Raw genomic sequence first — 23,849 nt, 5'->3', positions numbered from 1 at the left:
ATCAGACTGTCAAATATGGAAGAGAAGGAGCAAGTTCTGAAAGCAGCAAGAGAAAAGCAATTCACCACATACAAAGGAAACAACATAAGACTAAATAGTGACTACTCAGCGGCCACCATGGAGGCAAGAAGGCAGTGGCATGACATATTTAAAATTCTGAGAGAGAAAAATTTCCAACCAAGAATACTTTATCCAGCAAAACTCTCCTTCAAATTTGAGGGAGAGCTTAAATTTTTCACAGACAAACAAATGCTGAGAGATTTTGCCAATAAAAGACCTGACCTACTTCAGAAACTAAAGGGAGCCCCTACCGACAGAGAAACAAAGAAAGGAGAGAGAGAGAGAGAGAATTTTAACAGACATATATAGAACCTTATATCCCAAATCACCAGGACACACATTTTTCTCTAGTGATCATGGATCTTTCTCCAGAACAGAACATATGCTGGGACATAAAACAAGCCTCAATAAATTAAAAACAAAACAAAACAAAAAAAAACACCCCACAATTGAATATATCCAAAGCACATTCTCTGACCACAATGGAATACAAATAGAAGTCAATAATTTTTGATTTGTAACTCCACTATTTACTTCCTACAGGATATAAAATACATAAACTCTAATGAAAAATCAGTGGTTTTGGACTCAATGTAAAATACGTAATTTTTGACAAGAACTATATAAAGGCGGGGGAATGGAGGAATATAAAAACATAGTTTATGGGTCCTATTAAAGTTAAGCTGGTATCAAAGAAAACCAAGATTGTTATGGATTTAAGAGGTTAAATTTAAGTCCCACAGTAAACACAAAGAAATTATCAGAGAATATGACCATAGAGATGAAAAGTAGAATATGGGTTATGAGAAGTGGGGGAAGGGGCAATGGGGAGTTAAGAAATGAGTGTAGGGTTGCTGTTTGAGGTGAAGGGAAATTTGTAGTAATGGATGGTGGGAAGGTGATAGCATTACAACATTCTAAATGTGATTAATCCCACTAATGGAATGCTAGGGAGGGGGTGGAATGGGGAGATTTAGTCTGCATATATGTTTCCACAATTGGGGAAAAAAAAAAAAGGTCTAAATAGATGACAATTGAATGCTAAGGATGATCCTGTATGGGATCTGAGGATGGAGGACAAGAGGCTCAAAGGGACACAGATGGGACATAAGGAAAAACAAAAGGAAATATGGAATGTAAGCTTTGTATCAATGTTGAATTTCTTGAACTTCTTAGCTGCGCTTAATGGGATTGCATAAAAGAATGTTCTTGTTCATGGGAATTGTATATGTGAATTATAGTGTTTGTTCAAGGATGTGTGCAGCTTGCTCTCATATGTTCAGAAGACAGAGCAATAGATGATGGATGACAGATAGGGAGGGAGGGAGGGAGGGAGGGAAGGAAAGAAAGAAATGGCGGTGTGACAGCATGTTAAAGTTGATGGATTGGGGTATCGGGGGAGGGGGGTCAGGGTATGCTGTGTATGGGGTTTATATTGTTTTTGCAACTGTTCCTGTAACTTTAAATTTATTTCAAAATAAAATAAAAAAAAAAATCAAATAAATAAATAAATAAAGCTGCTATGAACATTTGTATAAAAGCCTGTATGTGGAGATCTGTTTTCATTTCTTTTGGGTAAATACCTAGTAGTGGAATGGATAGATCACAGTGCTAGGTATGTGTCGGAGGCTAAATTATGTACTCCAACAGATTTTCTTAATCTTAGTCTACATCCTTCTGGGTGTGTACACATTGTAAACAGGACCTTTTGAAGATGTCATCTTTCGTTAAAGTGTGCCAAAACTGAACCAATCTGAATTACTGGAGGCCTTATGAGGAGAAGGCTAAATGGAGGAGGAGGAAGTCAGTGGGAACCCAGAAGAGAAAGCAGAGGACATCGCCATGTGAAGAGAAAGCCAAGAACTCCCTGTGGTCAGCACCAGAATGCTAGTCTTGAGGGAGAAAGTAAACCTTGCCAGTATCTAGATTTTGGACTTCTAGCCTCAAAATTGTTAGCCAATGAATTCCTGTGGTTTAAGCCAATCCACTGTGTGGGATTTGTGATAGCAGCTCTGGCAAACTAAGATAGTGCGTGTTAACTTAAGAAAATGTCAAGCTATTTTACAAAGTGGTTGTACTATTTCACATGCTCACCAATAGTGTATGAACATTCAAATTCCTCCACATCCATGACACCTGGTATGGTCAGTCTTTTAATCTTACATATTCTAATAGGTGTTTAGTGGTGCCTCATTGTGGTTTTAGTTTGCATTCACCTAATGAAAAATGATGAAATGATGTTGAGCATCTCTTCCTGTACTTAATTGCTATCTATCTGCCTATCTATCTATCTCTCTTTTTTGGTGAAGTGTTTGATCAAATCTTTTGCCCATTTTTAAATTCAGTTGTTTTCTTTTAAGTTTTGAGAGTTTTTTTATCTACTCTGGTTACCAGTCCTTTATCAGAAATGTGTTTTACAAATATTTTCTCCTACTCTGTGACTCGTCTTTTATTTTCTTAAAAGCAGAATTAAATTTTTTTTCCTTTAATGGATTATACATTTTGGGTTTTATCTGAAAAATTATTGCCTAACACAAGGGCACAGAGAATTTTCTCCTATGTTTTCTTCTAGAAGTTTCATAATTTTAGGCTTTACATTTAGGTCGCTCATCTATTTTGAGTAAATTTTTTGTATATGTTGCAAGGACTTGATAGATTTCGTTTTTGATATCCAATTGAAATAGTGATATCCAATTGTTCCAAAACCATTTATTGAAGACTTTCCTTTCTCCCACTGAATTACCATGACACCATTGTCAAAAATCAAATGACCATATTTGTGTAGGTCTATTTCTGAACTTTCTCTTCTGTTCCATTGATTCTGTCCCTACTACACTGTCTTAAATACAGCAGCTTTATAGTAAGATTTGAAATTAGATAGTGTGAGTCCGCAAATGTCATTCTTTTATTTCAAATTTGCTTTAGCTATTCTAGGTCTTTTGCTTTTCCATATAAATTTCAGAATCAGCTTGTCAGTTTCTACAAAAAAACCCTACTAGGATTTTTAATGGGATTGTGCTGTTTCTTTGGCTCATCTGGGAAGAATTTATATTTTGAACAATATTAAGTCTTCTAATCCACAAACACTCTATCTGTCCATTTATTTGGGTCTTCTATGGTTTCTCTCATCAATGTTTTGTAGTATTCATCATATAAATTTTACACATTTGTTAGATTTATCCCTAATCAGTTCATGTTCTTACTGCTATTATAAATGGTACTGATTTTTAAATTTCAATTTTTAGTTGTCCACTGTTATTATATAAATAACTGATTTTTGTATACAGACCTCGTATCCTGCAACCTTGCTATACTTAATAGATTTAGTAGCTTGTTATTTATTCTTTGGAGTTTTTTACACAGATAGTCATTTTTGTTTGCGAATAAAAATAGTTATGATGTTGAGTAGTAGTGGCAAGAGCACAAGGGTAAACGCATTTAGTGTTTCACCATTAAATATGATATTACTTGAGGATTTTTAAAATAGATTCCCTTTACTGGGTTGGGAGTTCTCTTTTATTCCTGGTTTGCTGAGAGTTTTTATCAAAAATGTCTATCGAATTCTGATTTTCTTCATCTACTGAGATGATATGGTTTCTTTCCTTTAGTTTGTTGACAATTACATTGGTCTCCAAATTTTCATACAACCCTATATTCCTGGGAAAAATCTCCATTATGAAATTATCGTTTTCATAAATTACTGGATTGAATTTACTAATATTTTTGCTTCTATGTTCACGAAGGAAACTCGTGATGTTTTGTTTTCCTGTAATGTCTTGTGTTTGGTTTCAGTATAATATTGGCCTCCTAAAATGAGATGGGAAATGTTCCCAACTCTTCTGTTTTCTGGAAGAGTTTGCATAAAATTGGGATTACTTCTTCCCTAAATGTTTGGTAGAATTCACCAGTGAAGATATCTAGGTCTGGAGTTTTTGAGGGAAAATTTTGAACCATGAATTTAATTTCTTTAATAGAGATATGGTTACTTAGGTTATCGATTTCTTCTTGAAGGAGTTTTCAAGAAATTTGTCCACTTCAGTTATCAAATTGGTCATTGTTCACAATATTCCATTATTATCAAAATGTTTAGTATCTTTAGGATCAGTAGTGATATTCCCCTTTCCCTGGCAGTTGTAATTTGTTTCTTTTTTCTTCCTGATCAGTCTGAGTAAGGTTTATTAAATTTATTGATCTTATCAAAGAATCACCTTTTGGTTTCACTTTCTCTATTGTTTTTGTTTTCATTGATTTCTAATTACCTTTATTATTTCCTTCCTTCCGCTTACTTTCATTTTAAGTTGCTCTTCTTTTCTAATTTCTTAGGGTGGAAGCGTAGATTGATTTCAGATCTTTCTTGTTTTCCTAATATAATCACTGAATGCTATAAATTTCTATTTAAACATTTCTTTACCTAGATTGTACAAGTTTTATATTGTGTTTTCATTTTCATTATTCTCTAATTTCCCTTCTGACCTTCTCTTTGACCTATGGTTTATATAGGAATGTGTTAATTTACAAATATTTGGGGATATCTTGCTATTACTTTCTTGTTTAATTCTGTTGCATCAGAGAAGATACTGATTTCTAGTCTTTCAAATTTGATGAGTTTGTTTTGTAGCCCAGAATATATGGTACATTTTGGTGAATGTACCACATGCACTTAAAAAGAATGTGCATTTTGAAATTGTTGTCAGGTAGATGTTCTATAAATGTCAGTTAAGTCAAGCTGGATGATAGTATCATTCAGGTGTTCTAGCTCCTTCTTGATTTTCTATCTACTAGTTCTACTGATTACTCAGAGAGGTGTATTATCTCCAGTTACAACTGTGGATATGTCTATTTCTCCTTTCAGTTTTTGCTTCAAGTATTTTGAAGCTCTATTGTTAGGTGTATATACATTCAGGATTGTTATATCTACTTGAATCATTTAATCATTATGTAATATCCCTCTTTATTCCTGGAATAGAATAACATTTTATACATGACTAAACAATCCATATCAAAGCAGGACTGGAAAAAAGACTCATTATTAGTGACTGTACTTTTATTCTCAGGGGACGCCCAACCTCAAGCCACATCTTTCCCCATCCCCATCTCCAGTTTCCTCTCTTGGGGACTCCAAAGCAAGTGGAACAGCTTCTGAGGGTGGGAGTGACTTACCGGGTTATATCACAGAGGTTCTGAAAGATCTTGTCTGGGTTCTGGCCGTCGGGACCACTCACATTCCCTGTTTCTTCTAGCTGCTGTGCCTTCTGTAGAGCCATACTTACTGCATAGCGCATAAATTCATTGCTAGATCTCAAAACAGACAGGCTCTCTTCATGGCTTTGGGTACTATCCCTAGAGACAAAAAGAGATTCCTATCTACTGCCACTGGGATCTGGAATTAGGCTTTCCGGGAACCGTTCAGGATAGCAGCACCCAGGAAGGTTTGAATAACAGACACTATAGGCAGTCTACACCAGAGTCACTTCCTTGGCTGCCCTTTTATAATCATCATCCTCAGCGTTGCCTCATTTTCTTCCCCCTCCCCTATCCTTTTACTTTGATAAGAATTAAATGTCAGTCTTAGTCTCTACTTTTTTTCTTGTTCCTTTGGTTTTTATTTAAATTCACTCTTTTTCTTTCTTCCTTTTTAATTTATTATTGTGCTCATATTACTTGGGCATATTTTTTATACATTATTGGGATTTATCGCTATCTTAGCATTCATTAGACCACTGTTTCTGATTTTTTTCCTTTAATAATTTGAAGTGCCCTTTTAAAAAGTGCCCACTTCTGATTGTCTAGATTTCAAGAAAGTTACTAACCCCTTAATTTATTCCTTACAGTATATACAGTAATAAATGTGAATCCAAACTGGGTAATACAAATGAACCTGGGTAAGCGCGCTTATCTTTACTGTGTTACTGTCTTTAGGCACTCTATTAGATACTTACCTGAAAAGAGCAGTGAGAAGTTCAGACACAAATTTCATGGACAAAAAACTCTCAGTTGTTTTGTTGGTCATCTTAGCTTTGCCTCTAATAGCTTTTTCTTTAAGGATGTCAGAGAGTTTCTTATAACACATAAACAAGCTTAGAACCTCCTCAAATTTATTCTTACTGTGTAAAAGGAAAAGAGAGCACCAAAGACAAGTATAAGAATATGGTGGTTTACTTTAACATACTGTAAATAAGGAATATCACAATGCTTTTCAGATGTCATATTTTAGACACATAATAAATGAATGACTCTCCATTAACATAGTATTCCCAGGTCACCAACAATCTATCTGTTTTTTTTCCTTCTCCCTTATATATACCAGTCAGTGCAAATCATGAAAGTCAATAACACCATCAATAAAATCTATTAAAAAAATCAGGGGTTCTTGAGTTTAGGATCTGGGGAATTTTGAATAAATGAATGCCTTCTAGAGGGAAGACATTACAAGCCTGTCTGACATATATAGTTTGGTGTTCCCAGGTGGAAAGAACACAGTCTGATCTTAGGCCAGATGTCCATATCTAAGAGAAAATGTCATGATCTGTGATCTGCTCAGTGCTTAGTATATGGCTAGAGTAAAAACCAAAAATATAAAATGGAAAATTCACCAAACCAAAAGTACAGTCATTGTAAAACTTTACCTGAAATTACTTATGGAGAAATTATATTCTATTAGAACCTCACAAACTCCCATTACGAGATGAGCACAGATATTATTTTTGATGCCAATACCAGTGGCCTGAGAAAAATCTGCTGATTTGTCCTAGAAAACAAACAGTAAAAATTAATAAACTACAAAAAACCTCCATTATTCAATACAGTTGCGGACTTGGCAATTACCAATTCAAAGTCTTCTAGCTCACTCTTAATCATTCTATTAGTAATAGACTCCAATATATCATCTAGGTCTTGGTAAAATCCCTCTTCTTCCTCCTCTTCTTCCTGCTGTAGGGGCACCACTCTACTCTTATACCAGCTCAAACAGTGATGAATACAACATAGCAGATGAACCTGGAGAAGAAAATATCAAACAATCCTGAGTGTTGAGAGGATAACCTATGAAGCTGTTCATACGCAGCAAATAATTCTTGTACATCAGAAAGACTGAAGTAATTTATTCATTAGCATCACAAATTAAGTCACTTTGAATTAACAAAACTGGAAAAAATTAATTGAACTACCAGAGGTATTGTTTTCCAAACTTTTCCCTAAAGGATGTGGCCTTACAAGTAGCTGACACCTCAGACTACCATATCAGATGTGGTCTCTAGTCTAGTTCAAACAATCCTGCACTTTCTAGTTCCTCTGAGTCCCAGAGCTTACTTTAAAGATAGGGATTTATGTTGAAGGGGTCTTTGAGAGACCAAGACAGTGTCTTAGATCTAGGATGAGGACATCTCATGACACAGAAGGCACACATATGAAGGCAGGAAATGACAACTGAAAGACTGCCTCTGTCTGCTGTCCTGAGTTCTAAGTCACTTGGGATGGGGGAGTTTCAGTTTTTAATGTTTCTTTTATAAAGTCTTTTCTTTTGATGCTAGATAATCAGAAAAGAAAATCAGTCTGTTCAGTCTCCTCTGAAGATTCAACAGAGTGCCAATGGTAGCTCAGTCTGAAACATATGCTCCCTCAAGACTGATGAGGCAGGTGCCCTGGGATCCTCTGCTCCTGGGTGATATCCCTCCCTACATTCTGAAGCATATTTATTTAGTATATAATAATCTAAGTTCTATAAACTGGAGATATGATGGGGGAGGTGGTGTATGCCTGATTTCTTAAAGTGCTGATGTGGAGGTATCCTACCAATAGAATCAAAGTGATGATGGATAAGGAAAGATAAGCAGCTAAATTTCACTGTGAATACCAGGAAGACAGCTTCACAGGGAAAAGCTACCTCTTCCTCAAGATCAACCCTTTCCTTAACAGTAAAAATCATGATTATAGAAAGAATAAAGCCTTACCAGTGGTTCTTGTAGAAAGTTCTGATCTTCTTGGGTCAGAATACAAGCTTCTAGTTTCAGGGGAGGCAGCAGATCAGGTTTTGGCTCATAAAACTGTTTCAACTGTGTATAGCAAGGAAAAAAAAAAAAGACACTATGGCTCATGAATGCTTTCTACTTTTTAACTGGTCAATTAATGGCACCTCTAATGTCTAATGCCTTCTAAGACAGGTTTCCCAATTATAAAATGGGCAAAAGATATGAAAAGACATTTCTCTGAAGAGGAAATACAAATGGCCAAAAAACACATGAAAAAAATGTTGATCTTCACTAGCTATTAGGGAGATGCAAATTAAGACCACAATGAGATATCATCTCACACCAATTAAGACTGGCTGCCATTAAACAAACAGGAAACTACAAATGCTGGAGAGGATGTGGAGAAATTGGACATCTTATGCATTATTGGTGGGACTGTATAATGGTATAGCCACTCCAGAAGACAGTCTGGCAGTTCCTTAGAAAACTAGATACAGAGCTACCCTTCGATCCAGCAGTTTCACTTCTTGGTATACCCCTGGAAGATCTGAAAGAAGTGACACGAACAGACATTTGCACACCGATGTTCATAGCAGCATTTATTCACAGTTGCCAAGAGATGGAAACAATCCAAACGTCCTTCAACAGACAAATGGATAAACAAAATGTGGTATATACACACAATGGAATACTATGTGGCAGTAAGAAGGAACCATGTTGTGAAACATGACAACATGGATGAACCTTGAAGACATAATGCTGAGTGAAATATGCCAGACACAAAAAGAGAGATATTGTATGTTACTACTAATGTGAACCCTGCAAAAAATGTAAAATAAATGTTTTATATTGTAGAATGAAGGGGACTTAGAGATAGACAGCAAACAGTGAGGGGGGAATGATAATCTAATAAAAACAGGTACATTATGGAGAGTAAACTTAATATTATGGGAATGCTCAGGAACAACTATAGTTTGCTAATTTCAGAGGGGTACGGTAGGAACAAGTTCGCAGAAATATAGTTATTTTAGATCATTTGTTTTTCTTATTCCTTTGTTGGGTTATACTTTATTTACTTGGGGTAGGGTAGGAACATGTTGGAAGCAATGTAGTTATTTTAGGTTATTTGTTTTTTTCTTATTCCTGTGTTCTGTTTTTGTTTGAAATGTTTTTTTTTTTAATATATTCATTTTATTGAGATATATTCACATACCACACAGTCATATAAAACAAATCATACATTCGATTGTTCACAGTACTGTTACATAGTTGTACATGCATCACCAAAATCAATCTCCAACACCCTCATTAACACACACACAAAAATAACCAGAATAATAATTAAAGTGAAAAAGTGTGCTTCAGGTTTTTTTTTTTTTTTTTTTTATAATAGAAGTCTTTATTTTTGGGGGGGGAGAAGAAAATAAATTTATTCACGATCTTGCAAGAACTGGCGCACGACCAAATTGTGGTGGCTGGTGCACAAAACAATAGAACACAGGACTATTTATTCCCTAAGCCTAACACACAAGTCCCTCCCCTGTTTTTCCACTGGCTGGATACTCCAGAGGTTACAGTCTATTCGACAGGCCTAACTAACCCACTCAGATTTGAAACATTTGAAGCAAGAAACATTTGAAACAAGTCTCCACCCCTGACTGTAATGGTTTTGCCACATAAGGCACTGACATCACTCCTATGCTTACCTGGCCTCTTTTCTTTGCTCCTTAATTGCAGTGCCAGTTGGTAACAAATTATGAAGCTATTTTAGGAGCCTCCACCCCTGAGTTTCCACCTTGGAAGGACAGTGGGTGGATAAACAGGAGGACCAGCCGCTGACTACAGCTTGGCTTCTTGACCCTCTGCCTTCCCCCTGAGTCACCCCCACCCTGTGTGAAAGCTAAACTTAATCTTTTTTTTTTTTTTTCATCATCATTTTATTGAGATATATTCACATACCACACAGTCATACAAAACAAATTGTACTTTCGATTGTTTACAGTACCATTACATAGTTGTACATTCATCACCTAAATCAATCCCTGACACCTTCATTAGCACACACACAAAAATAACAAGAATAATAATTAGAGTGAAAAAGAGCAATTGAAGTAAAAAAGAACACTGGGTACCTTTGTCTGTTTGTTTCCTTCCCCTACTTTTCTACACATCCATCCATAAACTAGACAAAGGGGAGTGTGGTCCTTATGGGTTTCCCAATCCCATTGTCACCCTGAAATGTTTTTTTAATTGTTAATTTTTTGATAAAGTTAAAAAAAAAAAAAACAATGAATGAATGTTAAAAAAAAATAAATGAATAATGGGGGGAGAAGGGCAATGAAATATTTTGGATGCTTTTTTATTTTAATTTTATTTTTTGGCATAATGAAAATGTTCAAAGATTGTGGTGATAAATGCACAACTATATGATGATACTACTAACAACTGATTGTACACTTTGAAGGACTGTTATGTTATGGGAATATATCTCAGTAAATTTCATTAAAAAAAAAATAAAGGCATGCCAACTTACATTAAAAAAAAAAAAAAAAAAGAGGTTTCCCAACAGTCCAAAAATTCTGTTGCTTTGGCTTGCCCTCATCCTTTGCCCTTGCTTTAGGCACTATACTGATTGGGATTCTCTTTCCTATCCCACTTCAAATGCGTCTCCTGGAAAATACCTACTCCCTTATACCAATTCCTAAACTTGCACAGGCACAGAATTTTCAGAATATCAAAGTCTCTAGAGTCCATAATTGCCTGAGTACAAAATTCCAGTACCACTGCTTATTGATGATTTTGATAAAAAACTATCCATGTCTTGGTTCCTTATCTGTAAAATGAGGATCTTATTAATATAAATGTACATGGATATATAAGGATTAAACATGACAATTATATACATAAAGTGCTCCAAACAATACTTGGCACACAATAGAGCTAACAAAAAATGTTAGCTATTATTCTTCTCCATTTTATTTTTGGTGTCTGTAGAATTTTACCAGTCCACCTACTAACCCGAGTTGCTAAGCCCTGCTCTATGCCTTCAATCATAATTTTCTATTCCGTTAAATGTGTAAATGTACACAGATTGTTCATTATAGTTTGAAAGATACAGTATATTAACAGAATATAAATTTTATACAGGATCAGTCCCCATCTCCAGTGAAAAACTTGATGGACTGTATAGTACCTTCTAATAATTTCCATACATCTGAGACCTTAGTTTCAAATTGGGCTCCTTCAGGAGAATTATCACAAAGCAGTGACATAAAACAAACATAGAACTTCTATTTACAGCTAAATGGTGGACTGGGGTCTAGAGAAACCTCCTAGTACAGAACCACACAAAAAAATATTGTACTACATATTTTATTTAGATAAGTACAGATAATATGTATTTAAATAGATGACTATGATGATGGGAAGATAAGGCAATTCTTTGGTGAACTGAATATATCAGAAAATGTCATTAAGCATGCATCTAGTAAATAAATGAAATGAGCTGTGGTACTAGGGTTTACTCTTACAGCATCTGCCAATTCCTGAGGCTTAGAGCTATAGTTATAGAAGGACTCACAGAATTGAGGACAAAGCTTAGGGCTCTCATGAGGTGGGAGGTTCTAGCATATCAAAGGGTTCTTATGAGGTCTCAAAATTAAAAGACACTTACATAAAGGTGGAACTCCCAAAAGGAGATTATCTTTAGTAGACGAATCTAAAAAGTAAATCTATGTGGAGAAAGATGGTAGCGATACATACCTAACTGAGCCTTGACTTTGCTGGGAGAAGGGTCTCCCGTGGGAATTTCTAAGCTAGCCTCCACATGTGGTTGGGGCTACAATTCACACTACTGTGTGGTGTGAAAAACCAAAAGTCAAATATTTAAAGAAAGATATAACTTACAAACAAGTGAGGGGAAAAACAGATTAAGGGAAACAACTAGAGGATTTCAAATTTTAAACAAATTAGTAAAAGTTGAGAACAATCCCCAAACATTTTATTAAGCTCATACTAAATCAGGGAAGTTCAGTATGAGAAATGAAAATTATAGGCATGTACGAATCCTAAACAAAACATGAGTAAACTGAATCCAGTAATAAATTAAAAAAGTAATATATCATAACCAGTTTGAATTTATCCTAGGAATGGGGTGTTGGTTTAGAAAATCAATTACTATAATTCACCACAGTAACAGACGAAAGGAGAAAATCATACGGTCATCTCAAGATACAAAAAAAATTTGATAAAATTTAATATACATTCAAGAGTAAAACAGCAGATGTGAAATGGAACAATAAGATATTAGCAAATATCAAATCTGAAGAAAAGAACAAAAAAATATTGAGGAAAATTGAACCACATCTCAGAGATCTGTGGGACAATATTTATGTAATTGAAGTCCCAGAAAGAAAGGAGAGAGAGAAGGGGACCAAAAAAATATCTGATTAAATAACGAGTGAACATTTCTCAAATTCTGTAAAAAACATCAACTTAAAGATTTAAGAAGCTCAACAAATTTCAAAGAGGAGAAACAAAAAGAATTTTAAACACATCACAGGCCAATTCTGGAAAGCCAAAGACAAGGAGAAAATCTCAAAAACAGTGAGAGAAAAATTACACAGCAAATACAGAGAACAACGATATGCCTATAGACTCACTTCCCTTGAAAACAAGAGATCAGAAGACATTGGAAAGTTATGAAAGAAAAACTGCAGTCAACTAAAAATTCTATATCCAGTGAAACTATCCTCTAAAACGATGGCAAAATAAAGGCATTTTCAGAGAGATGAAAACTGAGAGAAGTCAATTGTTAGCAGACCTGCATAACAGAAATACTAAAGGAAGTCCTTCTGGCTGAAAGGAAATTAAACAAGATCGTAAACTTGAATCCATAGGAATTAATGAAGAACACCAGCAATGGCAAATATTTGGTACATATGAAGGATTGTGTATGTACATAAGAATGTGTGTGTATATACATGTATATATACTTTACCTTTTCTTATCTTAATTTGAATAAAAGAGGTGACTGTTTAACAAAAATTCTGACTGAGGTAATGTATATGACAATACTATCACAAAGTCAGGGAGATGGAGCTATACTGGTGCAAAGTTCCTATATTTTACTGGATGTCAATCAGTATTAACCTACTGTTAATATATTGTGATAAGTTAAAGATGCATATTGTAATCCCTAAAGCAAACATTAAAAATATAATAAATAGAAATAAAGCTAAAAAGTCAAGAGAGGAGTTAAAATGGTACTCTAGAAAATATTTAACACAAAAGAAGGAACAGAGGAACAAAAAAAGGATGCAACAAATAGAAAACAAATAGCAAAATAACAGAATTAAATCCAACAATTGTATTAAAAATGTGAATTGACTGAACACTCCCCTCAGAAAGAAAAATTGTCACATTGGATTTAAAAAGTAAGATCCAATTATATACTACCTAAGAGAGATGCACTTTAAATTTAAAGGCACACATAGATTGAAGTTATACCACTCATGTAAACATTAAGTATAAGAAAACCAAGGTAGCTACATTAATTAGTATCAGTTAAAACAGACTTTAAGACAAGAATTTTATGAGAAATAAAGAGGGACATTTTAGAATACTAAAAGGGTGAACACAGGAAGAAGACACAAATGCATATATTGTTAACAACAGAGACATCAAATGAAGGAAAATCTGACAAAATTCAGTACAGGAATAGTCAAATCAAGAGTTATAGTGACAATTTCAACATTCCTCACATTAATTGATAAAACCAATAGACAAACTAATGAGGATACAGAGGATATGAACAACCCTATCAACAACTTGACCTAACTGAAATCTATAAAACATGCCACCCGACAACAGCAGAACATATGTTCTTTTCAAACACACATGAGTATTCTCCAGGATATATCATATACTGGGTCATAACACAAGTCAACAAATTCAAAAGGCTGAAAGATAACACAGTATATTTACCAACCAAAATTGAATTAAATTGGAAATAAAAAAGAAATAAATACAAGATACTAAAATACTTCTAAAAACTCATGGATGAGAGAAGGAATCACATGGAAAATAAGGGAATATCTTGAGAGTGAAAATATGATACGTGTAAATTTATGGGATACAGCTAAAGCAGTGCTTATAGAGAAGCTTACAGCTTTACATGTCTATATCAGGAAAAGAGACAGGTCAAAGATCATTGATCTAAGCTTTTATCTTATATAGCAAGAAAAGAAGAGTAAATTAAACCCAATGTGGGTAGATAAAGGAAATTTAAAAAGTTTACAGTGGAAAATCAGTGAAATGGAAAACAAATAATAAAGAAAATTGGTGAAATTAAAAGCTGGTTCTCTGAAAAGATTATATAATTGATAAACCATTGTTGACTGATCAGAGGGAATACACAGATTACCAATATCAGGAATAAAAGAGGAGACATCTTTACAGAGCCTACAGACTAATAAGGAATATTGTAATCCCTAAAGCAATAATAATTTATTATATTATATTAATTATATTATATTAATAATTTATTATGCCAATAAATTCAACAACTTAAATGTCTTAAATTCAAGACATTCCTTGAAAGATAAATTATCAAAACTCATTCAAGAAGGAAAAAAATCTTAATAGCTTATATCAAGTTGAGAATGCCCAGACAGCCTCACTGATGAATTCTAGCAAATATTTAAGAAATAAATACATAAACTCTTATAGAATATACCGGAAGGAGCAACATTTACCTACTCATTTTATGGAGCCTGTGTTACCCTGATACCGAAGCTGGACAAAGACATCACAGGAAAAGAAAACAATAGATCATGAACATAAAGGCAACAACCCTTAAGAAAATATTTGCAAATCGAATCCTGCAATACATAAAAAGGATAATACACTATGAACAAGTGGGTTTAGACCAGAAATGCAAGGTTGATTTAACATCAGAAAATCAGAAGTAATATAGCAATAGAATTGGAAAAATCCATATGATCATCTTAACAGAGACAGAAAAATATTGACCAAATTCAATACTCACTCATGATAAAAACTCTCAGCAAACTAAGGATAGAAGGGAAATTCCTTAACCATTAAAGGGCATCCATGAAAGACCTAAAGCTAAAATCTACCAATGGATGAAAGACCAAATGCTTTCCTTCTATAATCGGGAATAAGGCAAAGATGTGTACTCTTGTCACTTCTATTTAACATTGTACTGGAAGTGTTAGCCAGTGCACTAAGGCAAGAAAAAGAAACAAAAAGCATATAGATTTGAAAGGAAGAAGTAAAACTACCTAGATTCATAGAGGATAGTCTACATAGAAAATCCTAAAAACAAAAAACAAAAAACAAAAAACAAAAAAAAAAAAACAAACTACAAAAATCTACAAAAAAGCTACCAGAACTAATGAGTGAGTTTAGGAAGGAAATCATAAAAGTATGTTGAAAGAAATTAAAGATCACCTAAATAAATGGGGAGCTAAACCATGTTCACAGATCGGAATGCTCGATATTGTCAGGATGTCAATTTCTCCCAAATTAATCTATGGAGTCAAAGCAATGTCTATAAAGATCATAGTAGGCTTTTTGTAGAAATTGACAAGCCGAATTTAAGATTTATATGGAAATGCAAAGGACCTGATCAGCTAAAAAAGTCTAAAAAAGAAGAACAAACTTCATGGACTAACTACCTGATTTTTAGGACTTAACTATTAAGTTACAAAAATTAAGAGTATGGTACTGGAATAAGGATAGACTTATAGATCAATGGAATAGAATAGAGTCCACAAATAGATCACATATTGTTAGTTGATGTTTGACAGAGGTGCCAAAAATAACACAATTTTCAATAAATGGTGCTGGAAATACTGAGATATTCTGTATGAAAAAAATAAACTTTGACCCTTTCCTCACACCATACACAATTTAAAATATATCACAAACATAAATGTCATAGCTAAAATAAAAACTTTTGGAAGAAAAATTCAAGTGCATTTCTCTACACAAGCAACAATCTAATAGAAAATGTAAGCCCTCTACAGAGAAAACTATAAAATGTTATTGAAGGACATTAAATATGACCACAAACAAAATGGACAGATGAAACAGATTCTTCTTCCTAGGAAGAATCAATATCATGTTCTTATCAATACCATCCACATTCACTGGTACATTCAATGCATTTCTGACCAAATTCTCATTGAGGCTTTTCATGGATACCAATAAATTGATTCTAAAATTTATATACAAAAAAACAGACAAAGACTAGCCAAAACCTTTCTGAAAAAAAGAAAATATGGTAGGGAGACTTACCTTACCAGGTAAGACTTCTATCCATATAGGGGGGAAAAAAAAATCAATTGGATCTCTAACACATCACACACAACAATCAATTCCAGATGGATTAAGGACTTGAAGATGGAAGAAAAACTTTAGAAGAAAAATACAGAAGAATATTTTTATGACCCCAGGGAAGGAAAATATATATTGAATAAGAAAGTACAAACCACAAATGAAAAGATAACAAATTCAACTATAGTAAAATCAAGAAGCAAAACACCAGTGTGAAAAATCAAGGCATTAAACAGGAAGAAAATATTTGCAATACTTATAACTAATAAGAATTAGTGCCAAGAACTTATATCAAGTTCCCCAAGCTGAAAGAAAAAAATTAGAAAAAACAGGCAGAAAATATGAAAAGACATTCTAACGGTGAAAAAAGACAAAATGTCAATAAATGTGAAAAGCTGCTCAATCTCATTATTAATGAAGGAAATATAAATTAGAATGACAACCACCCAGCAGACCCGTGAAAATGAAAAGTTTGACAACACTAGTACGTGGAGCAAAAAGATTTCTCAAACACTCTTATATACTGCTGATGTCAGTATAACCTGGTATAAACTCTGGAAACCAATTTGACCTAGTAGAGCTGAAACGTGCATACTCTAAGATCCAGCAATCTCTTTCTCATGTATACACCACAGACAAACTCTTGCATAAATGTACGAAGAAACATGTAGGTAATAGTCATAATTTGTAACAGGAAAAAAAAACCCTACAGGTTCACTAATAGTAGAATGGATAAGTAAATTGTATTATGCTCACACAGCAGAATACTGTAAGTTGGTGACAAAGGAAAAAACAACAGCTATATATACCTATATGGATGACTCTTAAAAGTAATCATGTGGAATGAAAAAAGCTTGAATGAAAAAAGCAAGTCATAGATGAATGCATACAGTATGATTATTTAAAGTTCAAAAACAGCAAAACTAAACATCACATCATTAGTATACAGAAATGGCAAAACTATAAAGAAAAGCAAAGAAATGTTTAACATAAAAACCATGTTACAGGTTAACTCTGGCGGGTGCTTTGGGGATGTGATCCAAGAGGGGCAAACAAGGGAGTTCAAAGGTACAGATACTCTATTTCTTGAGCTGTTTGATGTGTACACATTGTACATACATATAAAATATTCTTGTATGTATACTTGGTTATTTGTAAAAAAAAAAAAAAAAAAGGTAGAAGAGGAAACATCCAAATGAGGGTGATGATTTTCTACCACCAAGTAACAACTCTGATAATATTCTCTTATACTCTTAAATGTACACAGGAGGTCAACTTGAACAGAATAAGTAATGAACTCTATCAATATTTATTTTACAAGGTTTGTGAAACTAACGGTAGTCCCCAAATCAAAACTCAACATGGGACTTAAGTTCAGAGATAACAGGACAAATCTAAATTCTTTTCATTCTGCATCAGGAAGGCTGTCTGGAGAGTTTGGCTTTTGTATGCTTGAGGATTACCTTAGGTCATGGAAACTCACAGTCTGTTACACAGTATATTAAAAAGAAGAAGGCTCTTAAAAATGCTCTGGTTCCACTCCTTAATTTTAAAAAGAAGCTAATTACTTTCCAGAATTACTCAGTGAGTTAATGGAAGACAAGCACAGAACCTAGCTTTACTTACTGTGCCGATTTGAATGTATTATGTCTTCCAGAAAAAGCCATATTCTTTGATACAATCTTGTGGGGCAGATGTTTCAGTGCTAATTATATTGGAATCCTTTGAGTGTTTCCATGGAGATGTGACCCACCCAACTGTAGGTGATAACTCTGATGAGATACTTCATGGAGGCATGGTCCCACCCATTCAGTGTGGGCCTTGATTACTGGAGCAGTATATAAACTCAGACAGAAGGAGCGAGCTTGCTATAGCCAAGAGGGACACTTTGAAGAAAGCACAGGAGCTGCAGATGAAAGACATTTGGAAGACGACCATTGGAAGCAGACTCTTGCTCCAGAGAAGCTAAGAGAGGACAAATACCCCAAGTGCAACTAAGAGTAACATTTTTGAGGAACTGCAGCCTAGAGAGGAATGTCTTGGGAGAAAGCCATTTTGAAACCAGAACTTTGGAGTAGATGCCAGCCACATGCCTTCCCAGCTAACAGAGGTTTTCTGGACACCATTGGCCATCCTCCAGTGAAGGTACCCGATTGCTGATTTATTACCTTGGACACTTTATGGTCTTAAGGCTGTAACTGTGTAACCAAATAAACCCCCTTTTATAAAAGCCAATCCATTTCTGGTGTTTTGCATTCCGGCAGCATTAGAAAACTATAACACTTACTTTTAATCCAGTATTCTCTTCATGGGCTTTTCATCCTATTGCTCAGCATTATAATAGTACAGTGGCTAAGACAGGGCTCTTGAGCCAGGAAGACCTGAGTTCAGATCTCAGTTCTGCTATTTATTAACTGTGTGACCTTGGGCAAATTAAATTATTTAATCTCTCAGAACCTTAATTATAAATGTATACAATGGAGATAACAGATCTTATTTCACAGGGTTTATGTGAGCATTAAATGAGATCATCCACATATGATGCTTCCTACAATGCTTGGTCTTCAATAAATGCTAAACATTAGCTACTGTTATTATTACTAACAGTATAAAAATAACATCTTGAACTCTTCTGATGTATAAAAAAATTCAAATACCCTACAATGGATGTTATTTGACCATAAAAAGGTACCACAGAAAGTATGGATGCATGCTGCAACATGGATAAAACCTTGAAAACATTATGTGAAGTGAAAGATGCCAGTCTAAAAAGACCATATAATTTATGATTCCATTTATATGACATAACCAGAATTAGGTAAATATATAGACAGAAACATTAGTGGTTGGCTTAGAGCTGGAGGAGGTGCAGAGTGTGGGGGTGGGGGTATTGTTTAGTGGATGACAGCTAAAGGGTATGGGGTTTCTTCTCAGGTGATGCCATAGATTATAGTGATGATTCTGAAATAGATTATAGTGATGATTGCACAACTCAATGAATAACTAAAAACTACTGAATTGTACACTTCAAATGGTTGGATTGTACTCAATAAAGCTGTGAAACAAAAAAAGATTCAAAAAAAAGCATAATGCAAAAAAGGCTTTCTTTACACAAGACATTCTCCATCTAAATTCTTCTAATCTGGATGGTCCTTTAAATACTTCTTAATTTAAAAACATAAATATCCTTTTGATTTAGGATGTGGACTGTTAACTCAGAGGGATGACTTTTAAATGATGGCAATATGACAGGTAGATAAGTGGTGAATATAAAACAACCCAGAATAATATCACATACCCCAGGTATATTCATGACATACCAGTGTACTAGTCGGGAATTATTAATTAATACTTTGAAAAGTCTGGAAAAGGTCAATTGCCTCTCAGTGCCTCATCAAGTGTTTTCCCTTTATTGATAAAAATATATATTTTACCTGTGAGAGTAGAGTCTGCATGATTGAATTAGCCAGCTGAGAGTTCCTTCGAAGGACATCATAAAACCCCTAAGGGGAATCAAATAAAAAAATAAGCTCTTTATCAGAGATACTAGTGATTTGGATAATAATTAAAGAAAAACAAAACACTATCTTTTTAAAAAGAATTCTGTTAAAATGCATATAAAACAAAATTTCCCATTTTAACCACTTATACCACACAATTTAGTGGTATTAATTATATTCATGATGTTGTGCTATCATCAACAGCATCCATTACCAAAACTCTTAAGTTGCCCCAAACAGAAACTTTATGCCCATTAAACTGTTATTTTTAAACTTTCAAACTTACAGGACAGTTGCAAAAATAATACAAAACCCACAGAGAACGTCAACATATCCTCCACCCAGATCCTAGGATACACCAACTTCTATCATTTTGTCATACTTGCCAAATCATTTTATCTATCCATCTATCTATCTGGCCATCTATTTTCCAAACATTTGAGAATAAGTTGTATATCTTCCTCTTTAACACAATATTTCCATGTACAGTTCCTGAGAACAAAGATATTCACTTATGTAACTACCTTAAGTACAGTTATCAAGTTCAAGCAACTTAACATTGATAAAAAGCTTATGGTCTATATTGTAGTTTTTTTTCATATATATACCAATAATGTCCTTTTGGGTCTTTTCTCCTCCATTATTTGTTTCAGTTTAGGATCATGGATTGCATTTAATTGTTATTCTCCCTTTCTCTCTCTTTTCTTTCTTTTTTAATGCAATTTTTTTGAGATGTATTCACACACCATATAATCCATCCAAAGTATACAATCAGTGGCACACAGTATCATCATATAGTTGTGCATTCATCACCATAATCAATTTGTTATTGTCTCTTTAGTTGCTCTTTTTTCTTTTTAAATTGTGGAAATATATATATATATATATATACATTATAAACTCTCATCTTAACCATTCTCATGCATACCATTCAGTGGGATTAATCACATTGATAATGTTGAGCTACCTTCCTACCATCCATTACCAGAACTTTTCCATCACCCCAAACAGAAACCCTACATCCATTATGCATTAACTCCCCACTCCTCCACAAACCAAACCCTGGTTTAACCTATACTTTCTATTTCCTGTATCTATGAATTTGTTTATTCTTGCTATTTAATATAAGCAGAATCATACAATATCTGTCCCTTTGTAAATGACTTTTCAGTTGAAGACCTTGAGGTCTTCAAGGTTTGTCCATTTAGCAGCATGTATCAGCATTTCCTTACTTTTAAAGGTTGAATAATATTCCATTGTATGTATATTTCACAATTTGGTTTATCCATTCACCTGCTGATGGACACCTGGGCTGTCATTGTGGATAATTCTGCAGATAAATATCTGTCCATGTCCTTGCTTTCAATTCTTTTGGGTATATACCTAAAGTGGGAGTGGGTTTGCCAGGTTATATGGTAGTTCTGTTTAACTTTCTTGAAAGTACCAAATTGTTTTCAACAATGGCTGTACTATTTTACATTCCTACCAACAAAGTTCTAGGGTTCCTATTTCTCCACATCCTTGCCAGGACTTATTTTCCATTTTTTTTTTTTTTTTTTAAATAAGAGCCATTCTAGTGGGTATAAGGTGGTATGTCAGTGTTTCTGATGGGCATTTCCCTAATGGATAATGATGTTGAACATCTTTTCATGTGCTTACAGGCCATTTATATCTTCTTTGGAGAAATGTTATTCAAGTTCTTGGCCCATTTTTTTTAATTGGGTTGTCTTTTTGTTGATTTGTAGTTCTTCATAAATCATGGATATTAAACTCATCAAATACGTGGTTTCCAAATATTTTCTCCCATTCTGTAGGTTGTCTTTTTGCTTTCTTGATAATGCCCTTTGGATGCACAAAATTTTAAATTTTGATGAAGTGCAATTTTTCTATTTTTCTTTTGCTGCTTGTGCTTTCAGCATAAATATCTAAGAATCTATTGTCTAGTACAAGGTCGTGAAGATACTTCCCTATGTTTTCTTGTAAAAGTTGATAATACTAGCTCTTATATTTAGGTCACTGATCAATTTTTGAGTTAATTTTTATATATGGTGTGAAGTATGGTGTTCCAGTTTGCTAATTCTGCCATTTTACAAAACACCAGAAATGGATTGGCTTTTATAAAGGCGGTATATTTGGTTACAAAGATGCAGTCTTAAGGCCATAAAGCGTTCAAGGTAAGGCATCAACAATAGGGTACCATCACTGGAGAACACCGATGGTGTCCGGAAAACCTCTGTTAGCTAGGAAGGCATGTGGCTGTTGTCTACTTGCTCCCAGGTTGCATTTCAAAACAGAGTTACAAAAATATCTGCTTTAAAGCTGTCTTCAAAATGTCTCTGTAAGTTGCAACCAACATCAGGGGTCCACAAATCCAAGCATCTCTGAGCTAAGCCAGCTACCTTCTGGTTCTGTGCCAGCATTTTTAAAGGACTCCAGTGATTAAATCAAGACCACGCTGGATGGGTGGGGCCATACCTCCACAGAATTTTCTTATCAGAGTTATCACCTACAGTTGGGTGGGTCACATCTCCCTGGAACCAACCTAATCCAAACGTTCCAACCTAAATCAACACCAATATGTCTGCCCCAGCAAGACTGCATCAAAGAACATGGCGTTTTGGGGGACATGATACATCCAAACCAGCACAGACAGATTCACTTTCATTCTTCTGCACTGGATATTTGATTTTCACAGCACCATTTATTGAAGAGAATATTCTCTCCCCATTGAGTTGACTTGGCTCCCTAATAAAAAATCAATTGGCCATAGATGCGTGAGTTTATTTTTATACACGCAATTCTATTCCATTGGTCTATATGTTGGTCCCGATGCCAGTACCACACTGTTTTGATCACTGTTGCTTGTAATGTTTTGAAATTGGGAAGTGTGAATCCCCCTACTTTTTTCTTATAGTTCAAGATGTTTTTGGCTATTTGGGGTCCCTTGCCCTTCCCTATGAATTTGATAAGCTTTTCCATTTATGTGAAGAAGGTTATTAGAATTTTGATTGAGATTGGGTTAAATCTGTAAATCACTTTGGGACTATTGATATCTTAACAATATTAAGTCTTCTACTCCATAAGCAAGGAATATCTTTCATTTATTTAGGTCTTTGTACTCATTGCAACCTATAATCTACTTTCTGTCTCTATAGATTTGCATATTCTAGTTATTTCATAAAAGTGAAACCATACATTTGTCATTTTAACACAATCTTTCTTTATTCACAGTTCTTTCAGAAGATTGTGTTTTTGAGGAAGAAACAACTAAAAAAGTTTAGACTTTTTGCCTAAGTTAAAAAGATATCTGGTCACTGAGAAATGAATTTACAATCTTATAATCCTCACAATTTTTAAGCAATGAGTCACTTCTGGCTTTGGAGTACCTTGCCCCCTTACAGTCAGAAATGCCCTCGGTTCCTATTCTTTTCTCTTATCCTGTATTAGTGGCCTTCTCATTTAGGACATTCTTCCCCCTTAAGTTTCCAGACCTTTAAAAAGTGCCCACTGGCCCTAAGCACCCTAATGTGAATGACCATGATATTTCTACCCATCCAAAAATCTCCCAGTCTTAGTTAAAGACCGTTCAGATCAACATTGTACTGGAAATTCTAGTCAGGACAATTAGGCAAGAAAAGAGATAAAAGGCATCCAAATTAGAAAGGAAGATGTAAAACTATCCCTATTCACAGATGAAATATCCTATACATAGAAAAATCAAAAGACTCCACAAGGAAGCTACTAGAACTAATAAACAAATTCAGCGAAAGACAGATATTATATGGTTTCTTTTACATGAAATAATTAGAATAAGCAAATTCAGAGAGAGAGAGAACAGAATAGTGGTCACCAGAGGCTGAGAGTGAATGAGGGGCTGGTGTGGGGAATGAGGAGTCCTTAATGAGTACCGAGTTTTCTGTTTTGTTTTTTCATTGTGGAATACAACACATTTACATAGAAA

The 23,849-nt window shown here is 34.4% G+C and overlaps 1 protein-coding gene across 1 annotated transcript in view; it reads right to left on the bottom strand.

Annotated features, from left to right (window-relative positions):
- The window catches only part of FANCI (FA complementation group I), a 132,514-nt gene that overhangs the window by 17,057 nt on the left and 91,608 nt on the right, over positions 1 to 23,849 (bottom strand). Inside the window, 6 exon segments of the mRNA XM_037833024.1 lie at positions 5,221 to 5,400; positions 6,000 to 6,164; positions 6,687 to 6,808; positions 6,886 to 7,056; positions 8,010 to 8,111; positions 19,823 to 19,891. Of these exon segments, the coding sequence (XP_037688952.1) occupies positions 5,221 to 5,400; positions 6,000 to 6,164; positions 6,687 to 6,808; positions 6,886 to 7,056; positions 8,010 to 8,111; positions 19,823 to 19,891 (809 nt within the window).

Source organism: Choloepus didactylus, chromosome 4, assembly GCF_015220235.1.
Source record: "Choloepus didactylus isolate mChoDid1 chromosome 4, mChoDid1.pri, whole genome shotgun sequence".
Taxonomy (NCBI): Eukaryota; Metazoa; Chordata; class Mammalia; order Pilosa; family Megalonychidae; genus Choloepus; species Choloepus didactylus.
The sequence above is the reverse complement of the archived record's forward strand: the minus strand, read 5'-3'. Positions and strand labels throughout refer to the sequence as shown.